Source organism: Petromyzon marinus, chromosome 27 (genome assembly GCF_048934315.1).
Source record: "Petromyzon marinus isolate PM22_M1 ecotype Great Lakes invasive population chromosome 27, UKy_Petmar_22M1.pri1.0, whole genome shotgun sequence".
Taxonomy (NCBI): Eukaryota; Metazoa; Chordata; class Hyperoartia; order Petromyzontiformes; family Petromyzontidae; genus Petromyzon; species Petromyzon marinus.
The window spans coordinates 1,535,161-1,562,869 of NC_133693.1; the positions used below are offsets into that span (position 1 = coordinate 1,535,161).

Consider the following 27,709-nt stretch of genomic DNA (forward strand, 5'->3'; position numbering starts at 1 on the left):
GATTGACAACGATCTGTAATTGGTAACAAGTTCCTGAAATTGTGGCTTAAGGAGATGAGACTTTTGTGATTATTATTTTGGGACTATTGTTGGGTGATGCGCCTTTCGACTTGAACGCCCGCTGCAATTCGCTCTGCGACGTCTTTTCTGACCGCGAGTGCGTGTCGTTCGGCGCCATGTCCGACGTTTTCGCTTCACGTCCCCGCGAGTCCAGTCGACGGGGATCGTGAGCCGCTCCATTCAGCTCCCGAATAAGCTCCCCAGCGCGCGGAGTGTAAACGTCGTGCACCGTGCCCGACGGAACTCGCGGGGCACGAACCGCCACCGCGAATCGGAGGTTCTGCGCAGCGCGAGCCGCGGAAAAAACCCCCGCGCGGTAACGCCCTCCCCGCGACTGTCCATCGTCGCCGGCAGGACGGGGTGCATATAACGGAGAGCGGAAAGTTCCACGTGAGCGCCGAGGGCTACCTGGAGATCCGGGACGCGGGGCCCGCGGACCAGGGCCGCTACGAGTGCATCGCGCGCAACAGCATCGGCCACGCGTCCACCAGCATGCTGCTGTCCGTCACAGGTAGCGCCCTCGAGTGAGCACCAGCCCCCACCGTCACCCCCCTCCTGGCGCCGACGTCGCTCAGGGGCGCACAATTCCGTGGCGGCGGCTGACAGCTGCCGTCGCGATTGCAATGCGCGGCGGCTGTGATGCCGAAGTCAAACGTCGGCCCTGCATTTTGATGGTACCCTAACACGTAGGCGGTGGGCAGGGGAGCGGGGTGGGGGGGTAGGCGGGGAGGAAATGTACCGTGCAGGCGACGAGCCTTCCACCCGCACGGCGCGGATTTCGATGCGCAGCGTTGTGTGAGCGTATTTCATCTTCCGAGCTCTGTGTGCATTGAAATGTCGATGGAAGCTCAGCGGTGCATGCGCCACTAACGCGCCGGGTGGAGTGTGTGCGTCGGCAGTTTTTAAACCCTGTCTGTGTGTGCGTGCACGCGTCTCCGTGCATGTGTGGTGGTGCTGGTGTGGGGGAGCGGTGGTGTAGCGGTTAGCGCTACGCTTCGCTACAAACCCGGTGGCCCGGGTTCGATTCCCGCTCACGGCCAACACCGGTGACGATTATCTGAACTGGCCCTGGGCCTCCCATAGGTCGACTTAGCCTCAAATGAGTACCTGGTACGGTGTGTAAAAACATTGCCACTAGGGAGACGAAGGCGGCCGGGCGTGGTGCTGGCCACCCACCTCCTCGTGTGCCGTGCCGGCCTTCATAGGTGCTCGCTAACAGAACTTGCCCCAACAGTCTGCTAAGGCTATACGAGAGATCTTTGTCTTTTTGTGTGTATGTCTGTTTGTATGTTTACGTGTGTGTTTATGTGTTTGTATGTGTGTTGTGTGTTTGTGTGTGTGTTGCGTGTGTGTTTGTGTGTTGTGTGTGTTTATGTGTATGTGCATGTGTGTTTGTGTGTGTGTTGCGTGTGTGTTGTGTCTGTGTGTGTGTTGCGCATGTGTTTGTGTTTGTGTGTGTGTTTGTGCGTCCGTGTGTGCGTTCACTCGCCGCGCGGCCGCGCCAGTGGCGGAGAGAAGCCGCAGCGGGGACAGCTTCGTGGAGCGCTCCGTCCAGCAGGCGATCCACAGCGTGGACAGCGCCATCAACTCAACGCGCCGCGCGCTCTTTGGCAGGTGCCGTGCCCCCGCAGCGTCCCCAGCGGTGCCCCCGGGTTGGGCAGGGAAGGGGCACCGCGTTCTCGAGGGCTGCACTCGCCCCGTGCCCAAACGTTTCTCTGGGCGAGGGAAGTTTCGAGTTGATGTGTTTAAACAGGCGAGAACAGCAGGGGCCAAAGGTTGCCGGCTCGCCAAAGTGACAGAAATAAAACTAATAACATGCAGTGGAGCAACGAAGCAAATCGTACGATTGGTATGAAGTTACAGACACGTGAAACATACAGGGTGACGATTGTCCAGAACGTTCTGACCTGCCCCTACTGTGAAAAAGATTGTTATAGCTCATCGGATTCCTCCAGTATAAATAAATGTTCTGATTCTGAATAGGTACACTGACAAGGGTTCTGATGTCAAATGCCACTGCATGTGAAGTTATCGTAACTAAATCGATGGCTTTGCATCAAATTGTGATGTAGTTGACACTTGTCAACAACACTGCGGCCTTAAAGTAAAAAAAATATATATAAAGACAGTGTTTAAAAACATCTCTAAAATTTGGTTGACAGGTGTGTTGAGTCTCAACGAGGTTTTGCGGTGAGTACTCCGCTGGCCGCGATGGAAAATGCATAACGAATGAAATGGCGCGTTTAGCTGAAGAACGGCTTCCCGACAACCGCGGCAGTGTTCCCCGCGTCAAGGGGGATGGCGGGTGGGCGCCGCCTAATGAATCGCTAAAAAACGGACATGGGCCCGTTTTTTTTTTATTTAGCGTGCGGCTCACAGAGAAATCTGTTGTCGGCGAGTGCAAGCAGAGTCCGTCACGCCTGAGGTCAGAGGTCGGTCCTTGCGGATTCTCCCCAAACAATTGTTCGATCGGGCTCAATGAGGCGGCGCAACAATTCACCGGGGGGAGGCACGTCGCTGCTTCGGACGTTTCATGGGAGGGCTCGATTCGGGAAACGTCTGCACGACACGGCGGCCTGCTTTGTGAATTAACACGCAGCCCGCATGCGAACAATAAAACCTTTGGGAGCTTTGAAAGAAAAAAAAGTATGGAAAAACCACGGCTGAATTCTTTTCTGATGGGAATGTTTACAGCATACGGGTTCAAATGCTTCACTGAAAAGTAAAAAAAAGTAACGCCCGAATCGTGACTCTTGTTTTCAATGATTATAATAATATCCATAAACGTCTGTTAAGAATTGCAGTTTGCTCGGTGGTGACAATACTCGTTAATTTCGTTTCCCAACCACAAATGTGCTCTATGTCACAAACACCAGATCTAGCAAGAACTCTGAATGAGAAACAGTCATCATGAGTAAAAATAACCAGGCTTCAGCAGAGTATCCAGGTTCACCATGATAGCTAGGTTGTGTGCACACCCTGTCTGGTAAAGTATGGTCAATCAACCCTCATGGACAGACACGGCATGGGGAGGCCTTCATCCAGCGGTGGATTCACAAAGGGCTCTACGTACATTCCGTGTCCTCCGTGACTGCTAGATGCTTTGGACTGTTAGACAAATCCAAAACTTTTTAGACTTTTTGAAGAAAAAAAATCTCCAGATAATGCAGCTTCTAGGGGAAGTGGGAAACAAGTGTGTGCTTCCGAAACTCCGGAGAATACAGCAATGGTGGAAGTGGCCGTGGGGGGTAATGGACGCCACGTACCGGATTATAAGACGCACCCTCAATTTTTTGCTAAGGGATGAAAATTGTGTCAAAGACCCCCGAGGATACGATACGATTCTAAGAGGCGGCGCTCTCCCCAGAATAAACGCACGCGTTCCGATGTTACTGCGAGCGTACCCCCGCTTCGGCCTCTCGTCGAGCGTCATGCTCTCGCTCGTGACCTGCGCCTGATGAGTTTAACATCGGTGATTCCCGGTGGGGCGTGCGGTGCGGTGCCCCCCCCCCCCCCCCCCAGGCAGCCCCACAGCCCCAGCGACCTGCTGGCGCTCTTCCGCTACCCGCGCGACCCCTACACGGTGGAGCAGGCGCGCGCCGGGGAGATCTTCGAGCGCACGCTGCAGCTCATCCAGGAACACGTGGGCAACGGCCTCACGGTCGACGCCAACGGCACCAGTGAGTGGCGCGGTTCGAAGCGGGCAGGCCGCCCTGGTTATTCCCGCGCGTGTACCGACCGTAAAAAATACTCACGGTGGACGTTGAAGATCTCCTGAAGTCATCGTCAACGAGCGGCCAATTCGAAATTATTAGCCGCAAATTACCAAAGAGGAATTACACACAGCAGCGATCATCGCCCCCCTGCTGGCAGACTGATGCCCGCTTGCAGGCCAGGTGCCAAGTCACTTTGTTTCCACGTAGGGACAGCTGCCACTGGGGGTACCCTTCCAGTATTTGGGTTGACACGAGATGTAGTTGTTCATCTCGTCTAAAGCACTTTTGTAGACGTGATCGCGAAAAGGGAAGGCTGTCAAAAACAATGCATAAATGTTATTATTACCATGGGGTTGCCACCTCCAAGGTACGAAAATCCGAAATATTTTGTTCTACCAAACGGTTAAAAGTAATCTGTCCCAGCCTACTTACATTGTAGGAAACATATTTGTTCTGCAATGCAGAGTTGTCTTCTGTCGAATGATCGATTTACTTCCCCAGGCTGTACTTTGTTTTATTCCTTTTGTAATTTTGGTAACCTCGCGTTAGTCTAACAAACGAGACTCTCTCCTGGTCTCTTGGGTTCTCACCTAGTTAAATAAAATATACTTGAATTTTAACCCAAATAGGGGGGAACTACATATGAATGCGAATCGTCATGAGCTGTGTATTATTGTTATTAATACGCAACTGACAAATAACTTAGGGACTATTAACGCCCTGGGACGACTCAAGAGATTTGTCAGAGTAGCAGCTGCCTCAACAGGAAGTTGAACAAGAAGTTAAAAAGCAGGGCAGGTGACAACCTGGGCTGTGTAATGCAAGCGCCGTGGATTGCGCTCGAGATGAACTCCCTGCTGGGAGATTTACGCGGTGCAAAAAAAAACCGTTTTAAATGTAAAGTTGTTCTTTCCGCATACCCCGTGAGTTAGCATTGAGGGCTGTGCAGTGAGTGCCCGAGTTACTCGTGACCTCGTGTTGATGTTGCTTTGTTTAACCCCCTGGGTGTGTTAGTTAACTCACTTGGCTTTCAAAATAGCAGGGTGAATCTTGCGTGCAGTGCAGACGTTAACTGTGTGTACTTTTTATCCATCAGCGGTGTTTGGTATTTTATGGGGTTGCATTTAAAATGCTGCAGAATTAACACCTCTATTGTGTCTTAGACTCTGTGGCCTAATGTATGAGTGTAGGCCATTTGGACCGCCCTATTGTCACAGTGGAACAAGGTTGAGTCTTAAAACAGTTTTGTGCCTTTTGTGACAGACGAGCACCGCACATCGCAAGTGTGTTCTTATCCTACCTTGAATCCTCACGCCTGGTATTGGCGCCATTCTTATAGCGCAAGGATATCACAAAATTGCTGTTGCACTGACGGGTGCAGACCTCCGGTAGGGGGGTGGGGGTGATGTTGCGATATGGTTTTAATAACATTTTAAATGCCCCAAGCACACGTGGCCCGGGGTTTACATTTTGGTTAACGCAGCCGCCGTGCTGTGCGTACGACGCGAGCGCTCGCGTCACCGGCGCGTGCCGTGCCGCCGCGCGTGTTGGCAGCGCTGTACAGGTACAACGACCTGGTGTCGCCGCGCTACCTGAATCTCATCGCGAACCTGTCGGGCTGCACCGCGCACCGCCGCTCCGACAACTGCTCGGACATCTGCTTCCACCAGAAGTACCGCACGCACGACGGCACCTGCAACAACCTGCAGCACCCAATGTGGGGCGCGTCGCTCACGCCCTTCGAGCGCCTCCTCAAGCCCGTGTACGAGAACGGCCTCAACCGGCCGCGCGGCTTCACGCCCGAGGCGCCCGTCAACGGCTTCCCGCTGCCGCAGCCTCGCCTCGTGTCCACCGCCATGATCGGCACGGAGAGCGTCACGCCGGACGATCGCTACACGCACATCCTCATGCAGTGGGGGCAGTTCCTGGACCACGACCTCGACCTGACGGTGGCTGCGCTCAGCCAGTCGCGCTTCTCCGACGGGCGGCCCTGCGGCGCCGTCTGCACCAACGACCCGCCGTGCTTCCCCATCGCGATCCCGCCCGACGACCGCAGGGCGCGCGACGCGCGCTGCATGTTCTTCGCGCGCTCCAGCCCCGTGTGCGGCAGTGGCATGACCTCGCTGCTCATGAACTCCGTGCACCCGCGCGAGCAGATCAACCAGCTGACCTCGTACATCGACGCTTCCAACGTGTACGGGAGCTCGGAGCGCGAGTCGCGCGACTTGCGCGACCTGGCCGGCCGTCGCGGCTCGCTGAGGCGGGGCCTCGTGCAGCGCTCGGGCAAGGCGCTGCTGCCCTTCGCCACGGGCCCGCCCACCGAGTGCATGCGGGACGAGAACGAGAGCCCCGTGCCGTGCTTCCTGGCGGGCGACCAGCGCTCCAACGAGCAGCTGGGCCTCACGGCCATGCACACGCTGTGGTTCCGCGAGCACAACCGCGTCGCCGCCGAGCTGCTGCGGCTCAACCCGCACTGGGACGGCGACGCCGTCTACCACGAGGCGCGCAAGGTCGTGGGCGCGCTCGTGCAGCACGTCACCTACGCCCACTGGCTGCCCAAGATCCTGGGCGAGGTCGGCACGAAGCGCCTCGGCGACTACCGGGGCTACGACCCCAACGTCAACGTGGGCATCTTCAACGCCTTCGCCACGGCCGCCTTCCGCTTCGGCCACACGCTCATCAACCCCGTGCTCTACCGCCTCGACGACTCCTTCCAGCCCATCCCCCAGGGGAACCTGCCCCTCCACAGGGCGTTCTTCTCGCCGTACCGCATCGTCAACGAGGGCGGCATCGACCCCCTGCTGCGCGGGATGTTTGCCGTCCCCGGCAAGATGAGGGTCCCGTCCGAGCTGCTCAACACGGAGCTGACGGAGCGGTTGTTCTTCATGGCTCACACCGTCGCGCTGGACCTGGCGGCCACCAACATCCAACGTGGCCGGGACCACGGCATCCCGCCCTACAACGACTACAGGGTCTTCTGCAACCTCACGTCGGCCCGCGACTTCGAGGACTTGCGCAACGAGATCCGGAACCCGCACATACGGGAAAAGCTACGGAGGTACTGTCATTCACCGCTTCATTTACTTATTGGAAATTGATATCCTAATTGCATTGCCACTAATAACAAGCTGCACGTCGCGCTAATTGGCGTGTCTTTGATCAATGGTCACAGAGTCCGTTCCTCGAATTTCTATCGATAAATTGCGTGGCCGTAGTTTCGTGGAGCTAAGCAAATGCAATTGTGTTTCAAGCTAATTGTTTGCTTATGTTGCAGATGACACTTGAAATATAATATTTCTCCGTTACGACTTGATTAATGGCAGGGGTTTCTTTTTTCCTTCTTATATAGATTAATGTTGTAGAAAGCTGGCCGAACACAGCACACAATCTCGAGGGTTTGTTTTAATTTGTAATATTATTACGTGAGAGAGGACATGTACAGTGAGGGAAAAAAGTATTTGATCCCCTGATGATTTTGTACGTTTGCCCACTGAAAAAGAAAAGATCAGTCTATAATTTAATGGTAGGTTTATTTGAACAGTGTGAGACAGAATAACAACAACAAAATCCAGAAAAACGCATGTCAAATATGTTATAAATTGATTTGCATTTTAATGAGGGAAATAAGTATTTGACCCCCTCTCAATCAGAAAGATTTCTGGCTCCCAGGTGTCTTTTATACAGGTAACGAGCTGAGATTAGGTGTACACTCTTAAAGGGAGTGCTCCTAATCTCAGCTTGTTACCTGTATAAAAGACACCTGTCCACAGAAGCAATCAATCAATCAATCAGATTCCAAACTCTCCACCATGGCCAAGACCAAAGAGCTCTCCAAGGATGTCAGGGACAAGATGGTAGACCTACACAAGATTGGAATGGGCTACACGACCATTGCCAAGCAGCTTGGTGAGAAGGTGACAACAGTTGGTGCGATTATTCGCAAATGGAAGAAACACAAAAGAACTGCCAATCTCCCTTGGCCTGGGGCTCCATGCAAGATCTCACCTCGTGGAGTTGCAATGATCATGAGAACGGTGAGGAATCAGCCCAGAACTACACAGGAGGATCTTGTCAATGATCTCAAGACAGCTGGGACCATAGTCACCAATAAAACAATTGGTAACACACTACGCCGTGAAGGACTGAAATCCTGCAGCGCCCACAAGGTCCCCCTGCTCAAGAAAGCACATATACATGCCCGTCTGAAGTTTGCCAATGAACATCTGAATGATTCAGAGGACAACTGGATGAAAGTGTTGTGGTTAGATGAGACCACAATGGAGCTATTTGGCATCAACTCAACTCGCCGTGTTTGGAGGAGGAAGAATGCTGCCTATGACCCCAAGAACACCATCCCCACCGTCAAACATGGAGGTGGAAACGTTATGCTTTGGGGTTGTTTTTCTGCTAAGGGGACAGGACAACTTCACTGCATCAAAGGGACGATGGACGGGGCCATGTACCGTCAAATCTTGGGTGAGAACCTCCTTCCCTCAGCCAGGGCATTGAAAATGGGTCGTGGATGGGTATTCCAGCATGACAATGACCCAAAACACACGACCAAGGCAACAAAGGAGTGTCTCAAGAAGAAGCACATTAAGGTCCTGGAGTGGCCTAGCCTGTCTCCAGACCTTAATCCCATAGAAAATCTGTGGAGGGAGCTACAGGTTCGAGTTGCCAAACGTCAGCCTCGAAACCTTAATGACTTGGAGAAGATCTGCAAAGAGGAGTGGGACAAAATCCCTCCTGAGATGTGTGCAAACCTGGTGGCCAACTACAAGAAACGTCTGACCTCTGTGATTGCCAACAAGGGTTTTGCCACCAAGTACTAAGTCATGTTTTGCAGAGGGGTCAAATACTTATTTCCCTCGTAAAAATGCAAATCAATTTATAACATTTTTGACATGCATTTATCTGGATTTTGTTGTTGTTATTCTGTCTCTCACTGTTCAAATAAACCTACCATTAAAATTATAGACTGATCATTTCTTTGTCAGTGGGCAAACTTACAAAATCAGCAGGGGATCAAATACGTTTTTTCCCTCACTGTAAGGGAAGTGGAGCACGCGTGACGGGAGGGCCGGGATCACTCTGCCAGCTCACTGGGCACGCGTCCAATGGCCTCTGTGTGGATTTTGCTTCGCGGACTCCACGGAGCCCCGGCTGCACTGCCCTACGCACCGCCCACGTTGTGGCAAAACTGGCCGGCTGGCTCAGCGGTGGAGCGGGTAGCTCGCAAGCGAAGTGTTACCAAGATTACCAATTAAAATCCTACATCATGGAACCTCCTTTGCCAGTTCCAAAATATGAGAATAGGTTTTCCCCTTTTTTCTGGCAACAAAACAGGTGTTAGGTTGAATCCTTTTACGTTGAATCCTTTTACAAGGAATCATGTCTGTATTAACCACAATGCAGATTTAATGCATAATAATATATGCATTAAATCTTGACATAAAGATTTAATGCATAAAGACACAAAGAGTATAATATATGCATTGTCTTTGAAACTGATTGGTCCACACCAGAGACAGCTTTTTTTTCCTAGTTTCAAAACGGTGTTAGACCAGAAGACGCCAAAAGGCGTGCTCTGATCTAACACCGTTTGGTGTTTGAACATCTTGACGTCTGTTTTGTTGCCAGAAAAAAGGGGAAAACCTATACTCAATTCAAATCTTGGTTGGGGGGGGGGGGGTGCAACACAGCCCCCTCTTTCCACTGGGGTCCATGAGGGTGCCACGGTGGCGAGATGTTAACTACCTCGCCAGGTCTACGGGAGGTCGTGGGTTTGACCCCGATGCCTCTATATTCTCTCCCCGTGGTCGCGTGGATATTTCTCTGGGTCCTCCTGTTTTTCCTTCCACATTTAGAATCAACGCACGTTTAGAGTATTTAGCTGCTAGACATTTCCACGCGATGAGCCATTTTGTTCGGCTATCATTAGTGGCCAGGTCGCATCTGAAAAAGAGCGACATAGCTCAATGGGGCCTGACCCGGTAAAGATTTTTCTGGTTTAGTTTATACAACGAGTAGCGCTTGGTGGGGAAATCAACAGTGGTTGTCATGTGGTAGAGACTCATCCCATGTCATAGGAATGTGGAATTTCCATCACTGGCTCAGGGCTGTAGACAGGAGATGAGCACCGGTTATGCGCATTTGAAGAAGAAGAAGAAGAATAAAGCACTCGATAAATAAAACCAGCCCACTTGAGGCAGCGGGTGCAGTGGAGGGATTTCGACATGAACACGACTACTGACATTTACGCAGATTACAACCCTCCACTTCAGTGCATGGCAGTGTTGCGGGGTTCTTTGACAAATGTGGCAGGGTCGATTGAAATAGTGTGTTCGTTGCTCTCAGCGTTTGAGATTTCTTTCACCGTTGGCCCCAGGAACGGATTGGCTCAAATCGCATAACCTGAAGTGAACGAAATAAACCAAAGAGAAAACAAAAGCACATTTCGTGAAGGTGTGTAACAGGCTGTCCCTAACAACAACAACGGCGAATAAAATGGTGTGAATTTTCGTGCAAGCAGATCGAGCACAGAAGTTTAAGTCGCGGTTTGCGTGCGCTGCCTCGTGATCTGGGGCCTGCGACCTTGCGCTCACTAATTGCTCCCAATCACCCGGTTTCCATGGCACTCCGCGCTCCCTCATTTGGCATCACAATCACAGCGCCGTCCTTGGCGCAAGGGTTCACCACCACCCATTGCTCTGCCGCCTGCTAGCAGCTTGCAACGAGCTCCCTTCCTCCTCCTCCTTCAGTTCCACTTCGTCCACTCGCCAGCCACGATAGGGCTGACTGAACGCCTTGCACTGGCTCCTGTGTTGAATCAGTCTCACTGCTTCAGATAATTTTAGTCGTGTTGATATGGAATCTTTCTTTACCACGTCCGTCCGGTTCTCTGCCTCCCTGCGTTCTTCTTTCCCTCCTCAAATGTGCGTGGTTGCCAAACGCGGTGAATTCTGTCCAGACCTTCTGCCCGAATAGTCGCTTTCTGTTCAGGTCTCCTTTATTTTCTTCATTCTTAAATTTTAGCTCAAGGCTTCGTTTCCCACTGAATTTCTTCTCGGTCGCGAGTCGACCAGTACGGTGGCACGTGACCTTTAGCTACAGCCAGAGCGAGAGCTATACTGAAGGCCGTATGTCGGGTGCAGAAATATTTCCTGGGTCGTTGACCCAGATAGACGTGATTAGATCCTGATCTTAGGAACCTCGAAACAGTAAAGGTTAATCTCAGGCAGCCCATTTCCCCAGGAATAAATCTTCCTCTCGTCTGTCTTGCTCCCGGACCAGCACTCTGTCTCATACAGCAGCAGCAGCAACGGCTCAACTTCTGTGTTCTCACAGACTCGCAAGTCAATTCTGATCTAGTTGTTTCTACTTCACGGCTAGAAACTCTTCATGAAAGTGCGGTCCACTATCGTAGCTGAGCTTTTGATCCCTGAAGCTTTCACCGCGCATCACTGCGGGCACCTTCACGAGAGGTGAACGAGCCTGGAAAGGCGACGCTCGTAGCCGCCGCCTTTATATGTCTTAGACCGCTGCACGGTTTCCCAACGGGCGCGATATCTTCTTCCGGTCCCCGTGCGCCAGCGTGACACGCGTGCGTGCGTGCGTGTTTGGTGGTGGCGGCAGGCTCTACGGGACGCCTCAGAATATCGACCTCTTCCCCGCGCTCATGGTGGAGGAGCTCGTCCCCGGCACGCGCTTGGGCCCCACGCTGCTGTGCCTGCTCCTCACGCAGTTCCAGCGCCTGCGCGACGGCGACCGGTACGCACGCAGGCCAGCCACCACACGTCTCGCAAACCCCCACGTGCGCGTTCGTGGCTACCAGTGGACCGCGACCGTGACGAAGTGTTAACTACCTTGCCTGGTATACAGGAGGTTGTGGGGTCGATCGCACACCATGACGCCTGCTGCATATTTGGAGTTTGCGTGTCTCTCCGCGGTCGTGTGGATTTTTCTCCGGGTCCTCCGGTTTTCCCCTCCGCATTTAGAATCAACGTGCATTCAGAGTATTTTGCTGCTATAAATTTCCACATGATAGGCCACTTCGTTGAGCTGTCATTTGTGGTCAGGTCGCTCGATTATAGTTTTGGTATAGCAGCCCCCTGCCCAATCCAGATCACTGTTCCCCACGCCCCAGCCTCCACACCCCCTCCGTCCCCAGGTTACTAAGGCGACAATACAGAGAGAGGTCATGCATCCAATCCTCTAGTGAACGGGGTGTTAGTAAGGCATTTGTTTCACGTTGTGGATAAACGTGTTCCTTTTTGTCTGCTTTTTTGGAGAAAGAATGCCAATATCTCCGTCGGCCTACAAGGGCACTTGCATTCCCAGGGCTCTGGGTTTTAGCTGCTTTGTCAAGGTAGCCGATTTGTCAAGGAAGTGTGAGTCTGGCCCCGCTGTGTTCCTTGCTTTAATTGGGAGCGGTAGCACAGGGGTTCACGCTCCGTGATTTACCCGACAACCTGATTTCCATTCCTGCTCATGGTCGAGACAAGTGACGATTATCTGAAACAATCTTGGGCCTCCCCTATGTTGACTCAGGCTAAAATGAGTACCTGGTACAATGTGTAAACATCACCATCGGGGAGACAAAGGTGGTCGGGCGTGGTGTGCGTGCCGGCCTTTATAGGTGCTTGCTAAAAGAGCTTTCCCCAACAGTATATTATGACTATGTCCCTAGCCTTAAACAGTGACCAGTGTTTAATATTCAGCTGAGTTATTCATAATTTGATTATTCAAAAAAGTTTTGAGAATGTTATAAAAAAAATTAAAATTAGTTATATTATTAAAATCGTTAAATTAAAAAGATGTTTTTAATCAACATCAAATCAATCCACAGAACAATGAGTCAACAACATTCACAAACAAGTTAACATCCATTTTCACACCGACTGTTAGATATAAAACTACGTGTTTTTTCAATCATCGCTACCTCGGGAATTAATTAGATTTTGACTTCAAAGGTTTTGGGTTAATACCCGACATATTATTCAATCCAATTTAGGTTTTTTTTTTATTTATCCAAAATTGGGATGCAGTATTGGTAGCATCAGTGTTCACCGCTGTGCAATTGACTTGCACAGCAGTGAACATATGTAACTCGTTTTTTGGCACAATTCAGAACTTAAATATGCAAAACAACTTAAGGGTCGGCCTTGTCAGTGGTTTCCAAGCACATCGGTGGACCGCCATACACCGCTGCAGTTAACTCAGCCATGCAAAAAATATATAAAGGTGCAGCCCTGCAGCGACTTGCTCATGTCACTGCTGTCGGGACAGCCTTCACTCAAGGGAGCTCTAGAGAATCCATCATTATTAGAGAGAATTTGGCCTACTCTTCCACACCCAAGAAATAGCTGTGGTGCACCATTGAGTAGACATAGGCGGGGAGGGGGGGTAAATAACCCTTTTGCACACACGCGCACACACGCACACACGCACACACATGCGCACACACACACGCACACACGCGCACACACGCGCACACACGCACACACATGCGCACACACACGTGCACACACGCGCACACACGCACACACATGCGCACACACACACGCGCACATGCGCACACACACGCACACACGCACACACGCGCACACACGCACACACATGCGCACACACACACGCGCACATGCGCACACACGCGCACACACGCACACACGCGCACACACGCGCACACACGCACACACACGCACACACACGCGCACACACGCACACACACACGCACCTTTTCCCGTGGCTAAATTTGAGGGTTGTTTTTTCTTTAAACCTTCGTGCTCGGTCTCCGCATTTCTTCAGAGCGATGTGGCTCGGCATTCTTGCGCCTGATGCGCATTAGAAACGTTGGCTGAGAAACTTTGCTGCCAGCTTCTGGGCTTCCTCTCCACTCAGTGGCCTTTTCGTTGTGTACGGTTTGCAAGCACAGCAGCGAATATTTTCTGAGCAGCGCTCTCCCCCAGAAGCACGCTTTTACCGCCCCATCCGCACAGCGGTGGTTGGCAGCGTGCCGTCACGATGGCTGTCGAGAATTTTGATGGTCAATTTCGGAATGAGAAAAAAAACGACACGTGAGTGCAACTGCTAAGGTGGCGTACGTAGTTTGGCGTTGTAAAAACGAGGCAATGGGAAAGGTGAAGCCCTGTCATTACTCGTGCCATTGTACAGGTCAACACACTGGGCTTGCAATCCAGAGGTCGCCAGTTCGATTCGGGGGCAGGACAACAAACAGCAGCGAGGCCTCTAACGTCAGCGGCGCGAGCGAGCGAGCGGGCGAGCGGGCGGGTGCTGCACCGTCACCTGCGCGTCCGCCGCGGCGGTTGACCGACCTCCAGGCCTTGGCTGCGCTTGTGGTGCGTGCGCGAGTCAGGTTCTGGTACGAGAACCCCGGCGTGTTCACGCCGGCGCAGCTGACGCAGCTGCGGCAGGCGTCGCTGGCGCGCGTGCTGTGCGACAACGGCGACAGCATCGAGCGTGTGCAGCGCGACGTCTTCGCCGTCGCCGAGTTCCCGCACGGCTACGTGGGCTGCCAGGACATCCCCCGCGTCGACCTGCGCCTCTGGCAGGACTGCTGCGAAGGTGACCGCCGCCCGACCCATCCCCGGGGATTCCGTAGCTGCCCCGGGAGCGTTGTTGCCGTGACGTGTTGTCTTGTTTTTGGCGGCGCGATACGGCACCGATGCGCGCGACGTGACCGGTGTCGGCTACGTTGACCGCCGACGCTTCGGCGCCGGTCATCGTTGCGACTCGCGGGTTCACCGGGGCGGGAGGATTATGAGCCGGGCAGGATTACCCATCCCGGATAGGATCGTCTTCGATATCGTATCGTACGGCGTGTAGCGGCATCGGCGCATCACGGCAGCCCTGGGGCCCGGTGCCGAGAGGGGCACCGCCAGGAGCACCTGGCGACGTCGTGGTTTTGGGATTGACCGGGGCCGGGACCGTCCGGGCGCGGCGCTGAGAGTGCCCGCGATGACGGCGGCGCTGTTTGGTTACCAGTGACGGCTCCGGTGGCATCGCAGCCATCATCATTGTGAAAGTGGCCGAGCGTGGGCTGCAACGCCACGTTATTATTTGATGAAGACGTACATCAGCGTCAGGGAGCAGTGCCAGCAGCGGTTTGCACGCCGCGCTATTGGCCACGGCAGCCCGAGCTCGATTCCCCTCCCCCGGCACCTCACTCTGCATTGACCAGCTTGGTGAAGTATGGACTAACAGTTGCTGTGACCCACATGTCATGGGGGAGGCCTTCAACAAGCAGTGGATTGATAATGAGCTGTGCTATGCTGTACATAAATGCTGTGCATCTGCATTATTATTGCAGAGGATGTAATTCCTATCCGTAAAGTTTCGTTCAGTATTCAAACTATTTTGTTTATTAAGCACCACGGCAAGTATTGTGTGGTGTATGTGGGAGTGCACACGACAAGCTGATAAAGCGGGACTGTGAGCGCGTGTCTATTTTTTGTTCGTATTGAGCTTCTTTCTTGTTTTGTTTCCAGCAACTGTTATCAAATGTATGCTGAACACTAAAGAAGCATAATATTGAGAATTCTTGGGGGGGGGGGGGGGAATTCAAGTCAGCAACTTAAAAAAAGTGGATTTCATTTCACTGGTGTAGTTATTGAGGATGTTGTCATGCTGCAATGCTAAGGTTGTTGGTTTCAGCTCCCAGTGCGGAAGTTGGAATGGGCAAGTCTCTCAAATGCCTCCGATTAGCACGGTTGGTTACTTGCGGTGGGAAAGAAGTTCAACAGAGTTACACACAAATATACCCGCGCATACATGGCTCCTGCACAGTCGGTCGATCGGCAGGTAGCGTGAGGTGGGCTCACGTGCGGGTACTCCCACCTTTTCCAAGGCGTCTGACCAGCGTGGAAGAGTAGGCCAAACACCCTCGAGAGGGGCTCTCTTGAATGCCCTCTAATGGAGGCCCTCGATCCATCAGTGGCGTGAGCGGGCAGGTGCAGCGCTCCAAATTTGTGGTTCTTTCTCGCTGACAAAAAAATGAATGCAGCGTGGGTTTCATCGCAACGGTATGCAAACGAGCTTCAAATTTTGCACCTTTGTTCTATTTTTGACTTTTTTTTTAATTCCAGTGAAATCTGTTACTGTCAGGTTATTCGAGTAACTCCTCCTGCTCTGTCTGACACTTTTACGTGCTTTTTTTTTTCGTCGTCACAGTTTCAACACGCTGAACTTTTTCGCTCCCTTTTTATCAGAAAAAATAATCGAGATATAATACAACGCAGATGGAGGGAGCGACTGCGAGCTGCTGTGCATCGCTTGAGATCTTCAAAGGATAAAAAAAAGGCGACACTTGAACGTTTTAGCGCGAACTTGCATACATATTTTAAAACAAGTGCATTAGCCTGTGACATTTTAACTTACTATTCTGAAAACAATGTTGTTTTCCTTTCTAACGTTTGGTTCTCGGTAACTTGTAGCGGGCATGCTCCGTGTTCCGAAGGTGCGCAGGGCTACGGGGTTATCTTGCTTTCATCTCGACCTTTCAAACCACCGACCCAGTCGGATTGTGACGTGCCCAGTTGATGAATGGCTTTGCCCTGGCTGAGATTAATAAACGCCTACATTTGTTCGTGAGGGATGCATTTTAAGCATTGTTTAATTGCCGTTTAGGATTCAAATTGTTTTGACTCTTTCATAAAATTAAGTTGTTGATTTTTCACGCGATGATTGCCTGATCGCTGCTAAGCTGGCTTGGAGTAGGGATATCGCCGTATGGCACTGCCACGGGAGTGCAAGGAACGCCAATCCATCGTGAGGCCACGTGGTGACACCATGTATTACTACTACACTCGTGTGAGCAGCTTTTTAGGAATATTGGGAACCAGAAGGACAAAAAGACGCCGAGACGGCTGCGTCGTTGCCAAAATAATTCTCAGAAAGGAGCGTTCCTCGACTGTTCCGGTCGAAATGAAGCGCTGCACTCAAGTTTCCCAAGAAAAGCCGCGATTCTGTTTGTCAAGAAAAATGTATTTCTCCGAAATAATCAGGACGCCCAACATTTACACTTTTGTCCGAAACATGCTACAAAGGAATGCCCGCTTTGATGTAAGCATGCGCACTTGATCACTTTAATGTGCTGAATCCATACGCATGAACGCCGCCATGCCAGTGAATTTCATTCGGAATGTTTTTTTCATGCTGCTCGGAATCTTGTCATCTGTCAGGCAGGCCCCGTGCAGCGCGGGCTCGCAGACTTGTGGCGTGGAGACAGGCGAGAAAGGGGCTTTAAATAGATTGTTTGGGCTCGTGCCACAAAGATGCGTTGCTGAAATTGGCTACACGCCATAACCTGACAGCCCAGGTGAACAGCGCCATCCTTTAGGCTGCACCGTCAAGGCAGATTGATGAAGTGCAAGAGATATATTTACGCACACAGAACTTCCGCGCCTCTGTATATGTGCCAAGCGTGTATGTACATTTGTGAAAAAAAGTAGAATACTAACATGATTATCATTAGTATTATTCCGTCATGGATATCATGGCACTACTGCACCACCGCACGTAGATATATACGGTGTACAATGCGACAGCAGCAAACACACGTCAGCTCGGCCCTTGCGAGGAAGGCCCTGTGTGTTCATATCCACAGTGTGCTTGTATCAGAAGCTGCCCGTCAACGTTGTCCCCACGAGTGCAATGTAAGCACGTGTTACTCATCTCAAAACTGTGCTTATACCCAGTTTACACAGTACAGTACGACAAAAAAAACATCGTGAGGTATATATTTGTTTTTATTACAAAAAAAAATTCACCTGCAAAATCCCTTGAGGTGGTGAAACAGCTATCTCACGTTTGCTGAGGGTGCCCATCGAAAGCCGCGAAGACAGCCGGTGAGCCGGCTGTCGGGGCGGTCCGTGTGCTGTCCGGGAACCCGCCTGCCGTTCATCCCACCGGCTGTTGGCAATGAATTCGAACCCCGGGTACCCCCGTACCGCAGGGCTGACGCGAGCCGCCCTTACCGTTGTGACAGACTGCAGGAGCCGTGGCCAGTTCCACTCGCTGGGGTTCCACCAGCGGGGCAAACGCAGCGCCCACTTCAGCTTCCCCGGAGAGGGCCCGGAGAGAGACACGCGGCAGGGCAAGCACCAGCCCGCCAGGTGGGGCGTCGTCGTCGTCATTAACATCATCGCCAGTCGATCATCACGACCGTCATCATCATTGTTCGATCATCATCAGTATTAGATCACCTCTGATTAGCACGGTTGGCTACTTACGGTGCGAAAGAAGTTCAACATACATACATCATTATGATTTGATCATGGTCATCATGATCAGAATTACTAGATTGTCATCATGGTCATCATGACGGTTATTGTCATTATTTTATAATAATTTTATCATAATGGTCGTCATCTTCATTATCATCATTTTAACATCATAATTATCAAGGGCATCGTCAGCATCGTCATAATAAGCATCATTAGATCATCATTTTTTTCAATTAATTTAATATTTCACCAGTAAAATCCCTTGAGATTGAAAATCTCGGTTGAAAGGTATCATCATCACCTCCGATTATCACGGTTGGCTGCGTACGGTGCGAAATAATTTTAACATTCAGCACACATAATAATCATCATCATCATCAGATCAACATCCATCTCACTGTCATCATCTTTCCCAAGAACGTGCCTTTCACAACACAGGGCCTCACTGTGCAGACGAGGGAGTCGACAAATACCATGTTCTGTAGACTTACTTTGCTATAGCCGCTCTGTACTTGTGTTTGTTTTCATGACCCAGGCGCCCCTGAAATAGACTTGTCGTCTCGATGGGCCCTCACGTGGTCATAAACACAATTCTAAATCTGCCTCTCCCTCTGGTTGCGGCCAAGTGTAAAGCAGTTGATAATTATTATGCAGTGTTAACATAATTAGTATTAACTAAGTCGGTACCCCTAGAGAGGTGGATAACCCTGAAACGATATCGGAGTGGCATTGCTTTGACACGTTAAGGATGCGTGAATGAATGCGAGTCGAAAGCTCGAGCCAGATCTAACAGAGAGACGGTTGTTGCTAATACATCTTGCAGTTCACCGGCATTGGTTCAAGCGAGCCTGACTCAGCTGATGAGGTGCTGAATGTCAAAACCAGTGACAAGATGAACTCACAGAAGGCCGCGTCGGCGCCGATGGGATGTGGAAAGACACACGTGTACTTTTATTTTTCACGTGTGTTGTTCGTTGAACCTCATGTTTGCTACGATGATGATGATCGCGTGTAAAGCGTGGTCAGCTCGGTCCAAAATGAATGCTGTAATCCTGGCAGCAAGGCGGAGGATGTAGGACATTGGCAGGAAACTTTTGCTTTCATCAATTCCTCATCACCCCCCTCCCCCCCGCAATGGCAGTGTGCACCGATAGAAGTAAAACATCCTGCCTCCAAAAAAGCACACAAGCACAAGTGTTCGCGGAAAAGACCGCTTCACGTAATTAATTGTGATTTACGAGCTGACATCTGCGTTGTAAAGGACCCTTTAATCTCACTGTAATCACTCGGGTTCTGCAGATTGTTGAACAATGGGGTGGTGGTGGTAGCTGGAGCAACGAAGCGTTGCGGACTTGGCTCGAAAATCGCCGGCAGGCATCAACGCAGAGACGACAAACGAGGGCGGCTAAGTTTACCGCGTCTGTCACGCGGCACGTGGCGAGGTTGTCCCCCTCCGCCGAGGCGCGACGCGCTGGAACGCGTCCCCGGGTACGCGGATCTGGAGGGCTGCAGACGCAACGAGTTGTTTGGCGTGGCCGACGACGAGGTTGTTGGCTCGTCTCGGCTGGGACTCAAAGACGTCCTGCTGACCCGCACGAGCCGTCGAGAGGCCCCCGGAGCCTGCAAACCACGACACGCAAACCGAGCGCCGTCCGCCCAGCGCCGCTCTCACGCCCCTCGCTCTTTACGGGGTTTGGTTGGTTTTTTTAAACGCCAGAGCAGCACTTTATTTTCTTCCAAGACCTACTCTCCCGGTCATTGCGGATATATCTGAACCGAGGATCTCCCCTCGTTTGACGTTAAGAGGCGCTCGCTACCTGTATTTGTCCCAACAGCCCATCTAGGCTATGCGAGGGGCCTTCGGGTTGAGCTTATGGCGCAGCCGTTAGTGCACTGGGCTATGAATCCTCCGGAAAGCCGAGTTTCATTCCCGGCCACGGTGGCTCACATCAGTGGCGAGGGGATGTCTGCCCTGGTCCTAACCCCTCTTCCCCCGTCACCAGCGTAAACTGACCAGCGCGGTCGAGCATGGTACGGACAAACAAGCCAGCCGCCGATGGGGAGGTCTCCCTCTGGTGAGCAGGAAATTCCAGGGCTTCACCTTTATCTTTAGGAGATGTTAGGGAGGTGGTAAGGTAGGTAAGAAGTATGTACGTATGTGTATGTATGTTGAACCTATTTCGCACCATACGTAGCCATCCGTGCTAATCGGAGGTGCGCGGGAAGGACAACAAACTAAACACAAAAATAAGTTTTGAAGAAATTAGCTTTCAATATAGGTTTAAAAGTGCGTAGTTCCAGTGGCTTCATAATATCGGAAGGAAGAGCATTCCAGACGGCCACAGAAGAACATCTGAAAGTGCGCGATGCAGTGAACGTCTTTTTGTTCGTTGAGTATGAGCTGGGTGAGGGTATGGTGGCTTCATTAAGCCTGTGATTGATGTGAATGTTTTTATTTTGCTTTGTCAGTGCCCACAACCACAGCTCAAACTTGACTTCAGCCAATGCTATCCCGAGGCATCAGGACATCGACCAGATTGATTTCCGCTCGTTTGTGGACGACATGCAAAGGACCATCAGGACGCTACGTCAGCAGGTACTGAGCTTTAAAGTCATCAATCGCGAGAGTAGAGATTGCCGGCAATGAAATTCTGTTCATTGTGCGAGACATTTCAGAGCATTGCATGGCACGGGGTGACTTGGGCCGCAGTGCACTGCAACTATTCCCAGCCACGGTTGAACATCAGCAGCGAGTGATCGCTAAACAAATTCGCCAACCCACGCTGACCAGTGTGGTGAAGAATGGTCGAACAAACCCCAGGGCTGACTTTATCTTCACCCAGCAGTGGATAGACAAAAGGCTGTAAAGAATATATATGTTATTTGACATATTTAAATCACGTAATATTCGAATGAAATGCCCAGGTACTCTGTACACACTGCGGCCATCACGGTGTTCCGTACGCGTAACCCTCCAGTCGACTTGGAGCTCTGTTTGCGATCCGTCGCAAACTCTACAAACTTTCAAACTTCAGGCTGCGTTTCGCACATATGCACACACAGACACCGGGAAAAGAAAAGAAAAGTCTAAAGTCATTCATCCGGGGATAGATATGCGTAAATCACTTCAGCATACACGCTTGGCTTTTTGCCAGGTGCATCCGTCCCTTTTTGTGTTAAGTGATGGTGCAAATATTCAATAACTTGCGGCACACATTTACTCGGATAAATAATATCCCACCATGTCACGGTGGTGGTGGTGGGGGGGTTGGGTGTATAGTTTGTTGCAGTAACTCAGCGTGTTTGTGTGGTGGTGGTGGTGGGGGGGTGTATAGTTTGTTGCAGTAACTCAGCGTGTTTGTGTGGTGCTGGTGGTGGTGGGGTGTATAGTTTGTTGCAGTAACTCAGCGTGTTTGTGTGGTGCTGGTGGTGGTGGGGTGTATAGTTTGTTGCAGTAACTCAGCGTGTTTGTGTGGTCGTGGTGGTGGTGGGGGGGTGTATAGTTTGTTGCAGTAACTCAGCGTGTTTGTGTGGTGCTGGTGGTGGTGGGGTGTATAGTTTGTTGCAGTAACTCAGCGTGTTTGTGTGGTGCTGGTGGTGGTGGTGTGTATAGTTTGTTGCAGTAACTCAGCGTGTTTGTGTGGTGGTGGTGCTGGTGGTGGTGGGTGTATAGTTTGTTGCAGTAACTCAGCGTGTTTGTGTGGTGGTGGTGGTGCTCGTGGTGGTGGATGCCACGGATTTGCACAGATCCGCCAGCTGGAGGGGAGTGTGCAGAGCGACGGCTGCGTCGATGCCGAGGGGGTGGTCCGCTCACAGGACGACGAGTGGAGAAAGGACGACTGCACCGCCTGCCACTGCAAGGTGAGTCGACGGGGCCACGATGTTAATTCACGTGGGGACATTAAAGTCAGAGCAGTGACAGAATGTAGCCGTATATCACCAAAGTGCTGCGACGAAAAAAAAATACTGCCGGGCGTGCATCAGTCTTGACAGTTTATATAGAATGAGAGCCACAGATGAGTGGTGTTTTTATATTATTATTATTACAAATATAATACTTGTAGTATACACGCAAGCCACAATTCAAGCGCAGCTCAATGTGGCTCAGTGGTTCAGAAAAGGTTTCATATCCCATGCCATGGAACTGCAGGAGTGGCTCTCCGGTGTCCTTTTGGGCTGCACCGCGTGTCGGTCAGGCGTGACGTCCGGCATCTCGCTCCACGTGCTCTTCGGTGGTTGCCGAGGGAGCTCCCAGCGCATGGCATAAAACGTCAGGCATCATGCCGAATCACACGGCGGCTCAACCCGAAAACACATCAGGGAGCGACACGGAAACACATTCGCAGAAAGCTACAGCGCAGTGGTCGAGTCCATTCGAGGTTATTTTTCCTTAAACGCGCGGCGCCTTTCCGGCACGAACCTGCCACTCAAAGCGCGAACATAACGTTCACCCTCGTAAACATGACAATTGAAAATTCTAAACAACGCAAATAAAATATACCATCTACAGTCGCTTCCAAATGTCACAAGGAAAGCAATTTGTCGCTGCGAGTTAGGCGCTCTGCGCAAGTGCAAAAACGCGTTGTGTTTTGAGTTGCGACCCGAAAGTAGTGATGGGAGTCGATCGCCTGCCTGAGGCTGACGCGGCACGTGTCGCTGGTTCCTGACGGCGCCCGCGGACCGTCCCTCGCGTGCTCTTCGTTGCGCAGGGAGGCCAGGTGACGTGCTTCGTGGAGACGTGCCCCCCCCCACACGCGCGCTGCACCAGGCCCGTCACGAGCGAGGGGCGGTGCTGCGCGTCTTGCGACGGGGACCCGGCGAGGGCTCCGTGATCGGAGCGATGCCGGCCGCGAAGGAGGAGTGTTCCAAATCGGCCGCGTTTCTGTTCAGCGGAAGGAAATTTACCCTTCTTTGGCAATCGCACGCAAGCACTGTACCTTTTTTTATTTTATTTTATGTAGTAGTAAAATAATAATAATGTTTTGGAAATGTGAAGTCTGGGAAGTAACGGACCACTCTGCCTTTTGAAGACGTTTTACATTTCAACATCAGACACGATCTCCAGCACGGCTGTTGTTAATCCCAAATAGCTAAGGTTTCGGATTCTGTGGCGATGCCTTCGTCGTTCTGATGCCGATTGATTTCCTGCCTGTCTGTGCCATGCACTAGCATTCCCGGGAGGGGAGGGCTTGCCCGCCGCCCTCTGCCTCCGTGGGCGTGTGTACTTTTCAACAACAACTACAAACAACAGCGCCACACTTTATTTTCTCCTGTATTATACAAATATACGCGATTTTACAAGTAGCTTATTACAGTAAGGGAAAAAAATATTTGATCCCCTGCTGATTTTGTACGTTTGCCCACTGACAAAGAAATTATCAGTCTATAATTTTAATGGTAGGTTTATTTGAACAGTGAGAGACAGAATAACAGCAAAATCCAGAAAAATGCATGTCCATAATGTTATAAATTGATTTGCATTTTAATGAGGGAAATAAGTATTTGACCCCTCTGCAAAACATGACTTCGTACTTGGTGGCAAAACCCTTGTTGGCAATCACAGAGGTCAGACGTATCTTGTAGTTGGCCACCAGGTTTGCACACATCTGAGGAGGGATTTTGTCCCACTACTCTTTGCAGATATTCTCCAAGTCATTAAGGTTTCGACGCTGACGTTTGGCAACTCGAACCTTCAGCTCCCTCCACAGATTTTCTATGGGATTAAGGTCTGGAGACTGGCTAGGCCACTCCAGGACCTTAATGTGCTTCTTCTTGAGCCACTCCTTTGTTGCCTTGGCCGTGTGTTTTGGGTCATTGTCATGCTGGAATACCCATCCACGACCCATTTTGAATGCCCTGGCTGAGGAAAGGAGGTTCTCACCCAAGATTTGACGGTACATGGCCCCGTCCATCGTCCCTTTGATGCGGTGAAGTTGTCTTGTCCCCTTAGCAGAAAAACACCCCCCAAGCATAATGTTTCCACCTCCATGTTTGACGGTGGGGATGGTATTCTTGGGGTCATAGGCAACATTCCTCCTCCTCCAAACACGGCGAGTTGAGTTGATGCCAATGAGCTCCAATTTGGTCTCATCTGACCACAACACTTTCACCCAGTTGTCCTCTGAATCATTCAGAAGTTCATTGGCAAACTTCAGACGGGCATGTATATGTGCTTTCTTGAGCAGGGGGATCTTGTGGGCGCTGCATGATTTAAGGCCTTCACGGCGTAGTGTGTTACCAATTGTTTTATTGGTGACTATGGTGCCAGCTGCCTTGAGATCATTGACAAGATCCTCCCGTATAGTTCTGGGCTGATTCCTCACCGTTCTCATGATCATTGCAACTCCACGAGGTGAGATCTTGCATGGAGCCCCAGGCCAAGGGAGATTGACAGTTCTTTTGTGTTTCTTCCATTTGCGAATAATCGCACCAACTGTTGTCACCTTCTCACCAAGCTGCTTGGCAATGGTCTTGTAGCCCATTCCAGCCTTGTGTAGGTCTACCATCTTGTCCCTGACATCCTTGGAGAGCTCTTTGGTCTTGGCCATGGTGGAGAGTTTGGAATCTGATTGATTGATTGCTTCTGTGGACAGGTGTATTTTATACAGGTAACAAGCTGAGATTAGGAGCACTCCCTTTAAGAGTGTGCTCCTAATCTCAGCTCGTTACCTGTATAAAAGACACCTGGGACCCAGAAATCTTTCTGATTGAGTGGGGGTCAGATACTTATTTCCCTAATTAAAACACAAATCAATTTATAACATTTTTGACATGCGTTTTTCTGGATTTTGTTGTTGTTATTCTGTCTCTCACTGTTCAAATAAACCTACCATTAAAATTATAAACTGATCATTTCTTTGTCAGTGGGCAAACGTACAAAATCATCAGGGGATCAAATACTTTTTTCCCTCACTGTAGGTCTTGGGTTTATACGATTGTCATTTGCAATGATTAATGTGCTCACACGTCAACACGCCTATGTCCAAGTTACCCAGAATGCATAGTAAACCGTTGGTGGAAGGCGTTGGCTGCAAGGGCTTATCCTGAAAAATGTAGCGAATTGCAAGCCATGTTACGGAGGCAGTTAATTGTTTAATTGTCTTGGTCGAAATGCTTGCGATAGACCAATGTGTTGAATTTTTATATTACAATATCTATGCAAGTCTATGACATCACCCAGAATGCACCTGATCTCATCAGATATCAGAAGCTGAGCGTGATATGAGCCTGGGTAGCACGTGTATTAGGTGACCACGATGTTGATAACAGGTGATATAGGCTACGGAGCTACCTTGCGGCAGATGAGGGCAGTGCAGCAATGTCCATTTGATTTGCTGTATTCTCCCACATCTATGTTTCCACCTTCACAAACAAGCACTGGCCAGCGTGGAGAAGTATGGCCAAATAACCCACACGGCGTGGGCAGGCCCTCATCCAACAATGGTGGATTGACAAAAGGGTCGCGCGTGTGCCAGAACATGCCAAACGTATCAAATAATTTCAGAGTTCAGTGAGAATATGGTTGATAATAAAGGTTTTTGGGTCGCGTTATTTATAAATGTGTCGTAACCCTCCAGCCCCCACTCCGCCTCAAATCACTGCACCTGAAATGAGTTAAATGATGACGTCACCCTGCAGCTCTATTTAAGACCGGGAGCAAGCGAGGGCTTTAGCATTCTGGCGAATTACTCGATGATGCTGGATGTAATTACCAGCGAAACGTCGTACTCAAACTGTAAATGTTGTGGATTCAAACACACCGGTGGGCTAAAATAGTGAATTATTTGCCTTTTGTCAACGTGACACTTTTTTGCTGATTGGCCGTGTCGGGTGGTGGAGGGTCACGACACATTTATAAATAACGCGATCTAACCCAAAAACCTTTATTATGAATAATATTGGTCGCGAAAGCCTACGTGTTAAACTGAGAATATGGTTGGTTTGTAGCTTCTAAGTTCCAGCACCGGTATGTGTAGCAACCATACAATGGGCTGACATTCACATTCAATACCAGACTTGGGCTCACTACAATGGTGCTAGCATTCATTAGCCCCTTTTTACACTGTTGCATCCGAGCCATGCTTGGGCCGCGCCAAGCCAGCCCAGCACGGGTCAGATGCCCGAGCCATGCCTTTGGCGTCAAATTCAATAAACAAGTCAAGATGCGTATAGATGATGCGGTGACGCCGTCACGTCGTACGAATGTCACACACAATGAACGAGTCGAGACGCGTATTATATACGACGCGGTGACCTCCCAGCTTATTAACTGACATCACATGCAATGATGCGTTATTAACTCCACCCCTGGCCCTTTTTGGGCCTGAGCCAGATTCCGATGTTTCGTGAGACCAGCGTAGTGCGGTGTGGTCACGACTAGGCTCTGCAAATAGCCGGTGGAGCAACCGCCCGTACCGTGCGGGAACCCGCGGTGGCTTGGCTCAGATGTGCCAGTTGGAAACGGGCGTATTCGAAATGTATTCAGGAAAGCCAGATGTGTCATGTATGTTGAATTTATTTTCGCACCGTACTTAGCCAACCGTACTAATCGGAGGTGCGGGGGAAGGACGACAAACGAATTCACAAAAAATAATCTTGGACACAAGATTACTTGGAGACCGATTGGACGGGATGATGCGTTTAGGTTGTGTCGCAACCCTTATTCACCTCCATCTTCTCACAGTCAAAGTCTTCTCAACCTCCTATCCATTCCCATCCGCCAACGATGGCAAGCATTCACTCTGCAGACAATTGTTTTATCCAATGTGCTTTGGAAGTGTAATTGATGTAGAGTGCATGCACTTCCTTCAACCACAAGTGCATTTTACATTAGGCTGAAGTTTTATGCCCATTCAGCCAGTGTACAAACTTATGTAAGAAAAATGTAGCTTTATTTAGGAAAAACATTTTTTTGGAAAACTAAAATACGAGACTTTAAAACGTGGTACTTTGCGATTGCATCGCCATAATTTTATTCAATTTTAAAGTCCACCATGTTAAAATGGAATTAATGGAATGATCTGGCACACAAGGATTTTAAGTCAAGCAAGTTTAAAATCCAATTTGTTTGTAAAAAAAATTAAAATAAAATAATCGCGTTCGTTTCGCAACCTTTGTACAACTGTTGAACCTCTTTTTCCAGTTCCTTTGCGTTCGGCGCCGCCTGCGGCATTAGCAATGCACGGACATCGGTCGTCTGCGCGTTCCTCGTGACAACGCGTCTCCCGGAGCAGGAACTCCTCTCGGCTCTGGCCGCACTGTGTGAGCCTGGTTGCCAAAGGTGGCCTTTGCCCACCCCCATCATGGAGGTGGGTGGTGGTGGGACCGCGTGCCTCAAACACCGCGCACCTGGCGACCTGCGCCACCGATGATTGAGCGCGCGTTGGCATTTGTGCTGCGCGCGACAGATTCAATGTATCGCAAAATAAATAAATCAATCTCTCCTGTTATGGGAATTCCCACCGCCCTGGAGAGGATATGTTGGTTTGTCTATGCTCATTGCTGGCTAAGTCAATGCAATAGGTTGCTGTGAGAGATCGTGTGCAAAGTCAGCAGAATTGGACCTCGAGCTAAGGGATGCGCCAAATGTTGCGGTGTGTTCACAGTTTTGCACGTCCTTATCCGACGCACATACACTCCCGTTTAGGCTCTAAATAGAAGGTGAACACTGAGTTGTTTATTATTCATGGG

The 27,709-nt window shown here is 50.6% G+C and overlaps 1 protein-coding gene across 2 annotated transcripts in view; it reads left to right on the top strand.

Annotated features, from left to right (window-relative positions):
* Positions 1-27,480, top strand: part of PXDN (peroxidasin) — a 71,114-nt gene extending 43,634 nt beyond the window's left edge. For both annotated transcript variants that reach the window (XM_032961828.2, XM_076069998.1), the window contains 10 exons: positions 415-571; positions 1,566-1,674; positions 3,583-3,740; positions 5,331-6,834; positions 11,412-11,546; positions 14,152-14,360; positions 17,782-17,908; positions 20,489-20,615; positions 21,767-21,880; positions 22,729-27,480. In XM_032961828.2, coding sequence (XP_032817719.1) covers positions 415-571; positions 1,566-1,674; positions 3,583-3,740; positions 5,331-6,834; positions 11,412-11,546; positions 14,152-14,360; positions 17,782-17,908; positions 20,489-20,615; positions 21,767-21,880; positions 22,729-22,851 — 2,763 coding nt within the window. In that variant the 3' untranslated portion in view covers positions 22,852-27,480. The remainder of the gene's footprint in view (positions 1-414; positions 572-1,565; positions 1,675-3,582; positions 3,741-5,330; positions 6,835-11,411; positions 11,547-14,151; positions 14,361-17,781; positions 17,909-20,488; positions 20,616-21,766; positions 21,881-22,728) is intronic.
* The last annotated feature ends 229 nt before the right edge of the window (positions 27,481-27,709 follow it).